Source organism: Pinus tabuliformis, chromosome 9 (assembly GCF_031772625.1).
Source record: "Pinus tabuliformis cultivar Carrire ecotype Pingquan chromosome 9, CPIR1, whole genome shotgun sequence".
NCBI classification, from domain to species: Eukaryota; Viridiplantae; Streptophyta; class Pinopsida; order Pinales; family Pinaceae; genus Pinus; species Pinus tabuliformis.
Genome location: NC_142307.1, coordinates 1,390,547,728 through 1,390,554,470, shown reverse-complemented (window position 1 = coordinate 1,390,554,470; position 6,743 = coordinate 1,390,547,728). Strand labels below are relative to the sequence as shown.

General features: G+C 39.9%; 1 protein-coding gene across 1 annotated transcript; it reads left to right on the top strand.

Moving 5' to 3' along the window:
* The first annotated feature begins 2,516 nt into the window (after positions 1-2,516).
* Positions 2,517-6,459, top strand: LOC149153706 (putative linoleate 9S-lipoxygenase 5). The gene is made up of 9 exons (XM_089439576.1): positions 2,517-2,888; positions 2,992-3,275; positions 3,378-3,630; positions 3,716-4,066; positions 4,179-4,264; positions 4,408-4,515; positions 4,627-4,928; positions 5,029-5,292; positions 5,397-6,459. Exons 1-9 carry the CDS (start codon positions 2,690-2,692, stop codon positions 6,163-6,165), a joined length of 2,616 nt encoding a protein of 871 aa, XP_089295702.1. The 5' UTR covers positions 2,517-2,689; the 3' UTR covers positions 6,166-6,459.
* The last annotated feature ends 284 nt before the right edge of the window (positions 6,460-6,743 follow it).

The window sequence follows — 6,743 nt, the reverse complement described above, 5'->3', positions numbered from 1 at the left end:
TCACGTTTTTCATGTATTTGTCATTTTTCATGTAAGAGAGTCCATCAAAAGTAACCGACATGGGTATTCCTTGGATGAAGAATTAAATTCCAGATCCAAGGAGTGCTCCTGCTCGAAATTTGAGTAAAATCATAGGGAGATAAGTTGAAAAAATAGTTTTTTTCTTTTCTTTTTTTTAATCTTTCTACTTTTTTACTCCAAAAATGGTGAATCATCCCCCATGGTTAACATCATCATCTTGAATCCTATTGGTTCTTATAAAGTTTATTTTGGTTATACATTTTTGTTTTGAGGCCCATTTTTGACCTCAAAATTTCTCTAATGGTCGCGAGGCCCGGATGTCTTCAAAAGGATTGGATATTTGGAGCAGCCTGAATATCTCTCTTATTTGACTTCTTCACTTCAACTTCATTTTTCTCTTTATTTGTATGGAGTTAGGATAAGTGCCATATATTGTTGGAGCTTTCTCAAAATAGTCTATTCAACTATACATCTTGCATTTCCATCTGGACTAATGAACTAGAGAATAAATGCCTTCAAATATAGACTACTCAAATTGCAACTTCATCCAAGACATCAAGCTTAACAACACCTTTGACATCAGCGACAACATGCTATGCATAATGCTTCTTGACTGTGACATCAACGATAACAGACATTCAACAATCTCCCATGCTACTTGACTTCGACATCAATGACACTACAACTAACATCAATAACAACATATGTGCAACACCACCTTCCCAATTACATCTTTGGAACTATTTTCCTTCTCTGAGATTATCAATGAATCTGAGGTGAACTTGACTCGCTTTCTTGTACTAAATGTTTAAACTAGTAGGTGTATAAGAGATTCAGAGAGAGCATTGAAACATGTGACACATTCCAAAATCTTCCATAATCAAGGTCTACTCTCCCTTCTCTACAACTATCTTAGGTGTGTTATATCCCATTAACATAGGAGGTCTAGTGTTACAAGGGACCAAGGAAGAAAAAGAATGTTTTGATGTAGTCATATGTTCAAATACACTTAATTCTAAGATCCATTTATTAGATGATGAAGCAATAATAGTCAAAACATGACCCATATCTTGATTTCTAGTGGCTTGTCTCCAGTATTCTTCTTGATATTTTCTGGTTTGAAATCTGCTAGGTTGTGTTGTTGAAGTACTTTTTCCATAAGATCCATAGCCTTCACCATATAAAAACTCTCCAAATGAAATCCTATGTTATAGTAGATACAATTTGTTCTATCATTCCTTAGGGTTCAAATCATCCCTATTGGAATCAATATTTTCTCCATCTTTGTGATCAAGATCCCTTGTTTTCTACTTGTTCTTCTTGCTATCGTCCTTCACTTTAAGTGCATAGGCATTAGAAGACTTTACAACTCCCATATGAATCAACGTGTTTTCTCTTGAACCAATGATGCCATAGTATATTCAATTAAGGAATCTTCCAATCTTTACTCATGATTCATTTACAAGTGTTGAAAAAAGAAAGAAATATTGAATGCATAGGTTGTAGTTTTAAATTAGTAAGAAAACCGTAAAAATAAGACTAAAAGTCGAAGGATAAGGTGATAAGGTGAGTGAATAAGGTTAGATAAGAAAATTTACCAAAATAAGAGAGGAAATGTGCATTAATTGACAACTTAAGTGGTTAGAGAATAAGGAATACATACTAAAAAATAGGAAATAGCCATGTCATTATGAATCAATGCCTAGTCATTATCACATGTCATCCTAGGTGGGTTCCCTTGCTAAATATACACTTATTAAAAAAAGAAAATGCCAAAAATAGAAAAAGTGGCCGAAAGAAAAAGTGAGTAAAAATGCTTATCACTTACAGATATTGTCTAGATTTATTTTAAGACCGCTTTGTGAGAATGCGTTATAAACATTGATTTGGCGGTGTGAATGATCAGATTAGATGTATGATATGAGATTGAAACGTGCCATATGAGATCGAGTGAGTAAATGAATGATGATGGTAACATATTTTCATATATTTTTTATAAAAAGGGTTTGACGCAGTATTGTCACACTTTCGTGGTATTTGCGGTCTGCGTTCCGATTCCGTTCCTTTATTGGGTTGGGTTGGGTTGTTTTTTTAATTTGTCATGATAAGTCAGTTTGTGATGTGAACTTTTAATTTTAATTAATTAATTATCAGCTTCAATCCTATATATTATGATATATCTATATATATCACGTCAATCCTTTTATTCCGTACACCTTATGTGAACCTACAACACAATTTCTCTCAGTGATGAACCTATGGATTCCATCGTCAGACATGGTCATCCGTTGAATAAGACTGGGCTCCTTCCTACCACAATTCGAAGGAAACGTTTCAGTAGGACCCACGTGCGATGGCACTCGGACTGTGGCAAAATTGACGAAATTGGAGAGTCAAGTTAATTCGAAGAAAATTCGTACCCGTATTGAAAGCCTTGCAGAGCTGTATTCAGACATGAATTGTCCTTCCAACCTCAGGCTCAGCAATTTCGACGTGGTCAATAACACCATTATACGCATTGCTGCTACTATAAAGTCGATCTCGATTCTTCACCAATCTCATATTATACTCTCCTCTCCTCTCCTAAATCTCTGCTTCCATTACCCTCTCTCCCTCACTCCACGCTCTTCCATTTTTACGTGCATCTTACAGCCAAAGAAAACCCGCCATGGATAAATCCCAAGAGCTCCTTCAAGCTGCCCAGCCCATGTCTGCAGAGCAGAAGATTAAAGGGTTGATGGTCATACAGAAGAAAAATGTTTTGGATCTCAACGATTTTAAGGCAGGCATCGCAGATAATGTTTGCGAGATGATGTTTGGCAGAGGAGTCTCGTTCGAACTTGTCAGTGAATCTCAAATCGATTCAAGTGGGTGCTGATTCTTTATTCATTATAAATTCAGTCACTTTTTATTGATTTACCTTGACTTTCACTCTTGTAGCTCTAAATTCCTCTTCGTCTTCGTCTTCAGGCAATGGAATTGGAAAGTTGAGCGAGCGTGCGCTTCTCCAGAATTGGATCTGTAATCCCGAACGGTTCGTCGCTGTCCCTACCAAATGTGGCATCGAGTTCGATTGGGACTCCAACTTCGGAACCCCCGGAGCAATCCTCGTAACTAATTCGCATCATCACGAGTTCTTCCTCATCTCACTCACTCTTGAAGTTCCTGGTCATGCCAATGTTCACTTCGACTGCAACTCTTGGGTGTATCCCGCCTCTAAATACAATAGAACCCGTGTTTTTTTCTCTAATCGGGTAAACATGTGATTCATCTCAAATATCAGATAGGGCATAGTGTTTTGATTAAGAAACGAATTTATGGGCTACTAACTGCGTCATTATGTATGTATTATGCAGAGCTATCTCCCTGTTAATAGTCCTCCTGCTCTCAAAAAACTGAGGGAGGAGGAGCTGATCAACTTAAGAGGTGAATACAATGGAATGGCGGAGACTGAGAGGAAGGAGTGGGACAGAGTGTATGCCTACGATTTGTATAATGATCTTGGAGACCCAGACAAGAAAATGGAGCTTAGCCGGCCAGTGTTGGGAGGGTCTCCACATTTCCCATATCCTCGGAGGGGCAGAACGGGCCGCCCACGTACAAAGACAGGTGAGATTAGTTTGATTCCGCATTGCCCATTTATGTACAGGGCAGTGAACCTAATTTTGTCACGGTGGGTGTTGATTGGTGACAGAGCCCGCTACTGAGAGCAGATTGTCATTAGGCATGAGTTTCGACATCTACGTTCCACGAGATGAACGTTTTGGGCATCTGAAATTGTCTGATTTCTTGGCCTATTCCCTCAAGGCCGTTGCCCAAATCCTGGTGCCTGACCTCGAATCGCTCATCAATTCAACCCCCAATGAATTCGACTCCTTTGAAGACATTAAGAAACTCTACTCCGATGGGATAAAACTGCCTGACTCATCCAAAGAATCTCTATTCGACGCTGCAAAGAATCTTGTTCCTCTTGAACTCATCCAGCAGTTCCTCAAAACAGATGGCCAAAAATGGCTCAAGTATCCCCTTCCTCAGGTTATTGCCAGTGAGTATTTCTTGTCTAAACACATATCTGCATGTTCTTATTCTAGCACTTTCTGTATTTCTACCATTTTCTGTATAACTTAATTTTATGTGACTGGACTTAATGGGCGCAGAAGACGAATTTGCATGGAGAAAAGACGAGGAGTTCGCGCGCCAAATGTTGGCTGGCGAAGATCCGGTTGTTATACAGAGACTCCAAGTAATTAGCCCCTCCCTCTATTTTCGTATAAATGTTGGAGGCCCGTCAAGATCAGGGCATAGAAAACTCATGAAAATCGCTTAAATTTCAATTACGCGTACTCTGTACATAGTTTTAATGTTATGACTGATTAAAATTGACAGAGTTTCCCCCCAACAAGTAAACTGGACCCGGAGATGTATGGTCCTCAGATCAGTTCTATTACCGCTTCACATATACGAAAGAATCTCGATGGGCTAACAGTGGAGCAGGTATGATCCAACACAACTCACCGCTTGTTGCTTAATTTAAATCTACTCATGTCTAACTCTTTTCATCTGCCGAGAATTTCATTTATTCAAAGATTGATATGATGTTTTCAGGCTCTAGACCACAACAAGCTGTTCATTCTGGACCATCATGATGTCTTCATGCCTTATGTCAACCGAATAAATGCTCTGTCTAGAAAGATATATGCATCTCGCACAATTCTCTTCCTTAACAAGAATGGCACATTAAGGCCAGTTGCAATCGAGCTGAGCCTACCCCCTTCACATCAACGCCTGGAAAGTGTTCGGCAGGTGTTCACTCCCGCGGAGGAAGGCGCACAAGGAGCTCTATGGCAACTCGCCAAGGCCTACGTCACCGTTAATGATACTGGTTATCATCAGCTTTTCAGCCACTGGTAAAATCTAATTAGGCACCATTACATGCAAATTTTCTCAAGTATTTTACAATACCATTGTACAAGGTGTCCCGACACACTAATGGTCGGACTTTTTCAGGCTTAAGACTCACGCAGTCACGGAGCCATTTGTCATCGCTACCAACAGACAGCTGAGTGTGATGCATCCCGTGTATAAGCTACTCACTCCCCATTTCCGGGACACCATGAACATCAATGCTCTGGCTCGCCAAACTCTTATAAACGCCGGAGGCATTTTTGAAACAACAGTCTTTCCTGGAAAGTATAGCATGGAGATGTCTGCCGTAGCGTACAAGGACTGGAGGTTTGACGAACAAGGATTGCCCGCAGATCTCCTTAAAAGGTAATCTTAAACATTACTGACAGAAATATGAGCTTGATCTGTGTTTCATGATCATCAATTCTAATTTTGATTAATATATCATATGTGTGACTACGACTTGACAGGGGTATGGCAATGGTGGATTCATCAATGCCCCACGGGCTAAAGCTGATGATCGAAGACTACCCTTATGCCGTGGATGGATTGGATATATGGTCTGCAATAGTTTCATGGGTTAAGGAGTACCTGTCCTTGTACTACCAGAGTGATGATGCAGTGAAATCTGATACAGAGCTTCAAGCATGGTGGGATGAAATCAGAAATGTTGGTCACGGAGACAAGAGGGATGAGACATGGTGGTACAGGATGGAGACCGTGGAAGAACTTGAAAAGGCGTTGACAACAATCATATGGGTGGCCTCGGCTCTCCACGCTGCAGTTAATTTTGGGCAATACCCATACGCTGGATACATACTCAATAGGCCCACCATAACCAGAAGGTTCATTCCAGAAGAAGGGTCCGAAGAATTCTCACGGATGGTGGAGAATCCGGATTTGTTTTTCCTGGGAACGATTAACAACCAATTGCAAACCACCCTGGGGATAGCCCTGATAGAAATCCTATCGAGGCATTCAACAGACGAGGTATATCTGGGGCAGAGAGCCACGAGTGAATGGAGCGAGGATGAAGGTGTGACAGAGGCATTTAAACGTTTTGGCACAAAGTTGAAAGAGATAGAGAAGAAAATAACAGAGAGGAACCAAGATGCAGAGTTGAAGAACAGGTCTGGTCCTGCCCAGATTCCGTATACCTTACTTTATCCGAACACCTCTGATTTGAGTCATGAAGGAGGACTCACAGGGAAAGGAATTCCCAACAGCGTGTCCATTTAATTTATGTTTGACTCTGAGGCTTTCTGGTATTGTCGTACGTGTAATATTATCTGCAACCAGAAAGAGTTTGCCCAGATCCTTGGCTTAGTTTCTATTTGAACTACCTATTTGCATCCATTGCATTGAGATTATTTCTGGTATTGTCCTAGTTGTAATATTATTTGCAACCAGAGTTAACCCAGATCCTTGAGGCTTGACTTACTTTCTATTTTAAAGCTTTGCATGCTATTGTCCCACTTGTAATATTATTTGCGCCAGACACGGTAAAGTTGACTTATTTCCATTTGAATTCTGGTAAAGTTTATTCTAGTTTCTACTTCAATTCTGTGCATACGTTACGTTGATGGTAAAATTTGTTCTCTGATACTCGGCCTAATTATGACCTTACCTACATCATTCATAATGCTTTGTCGGCCTTGGGAATGGTATGTTGTTAACAGATCTGCGTGTAAAATCAATCAACACACCAGAGAACAACATCACAGGCTTCAATTAATGGACTTGACACGCTAAATGAATTAAAATAGATATTGAAATGAAACACACTTAATGGTATTTGCTCGATTGTTTTTGGTCAT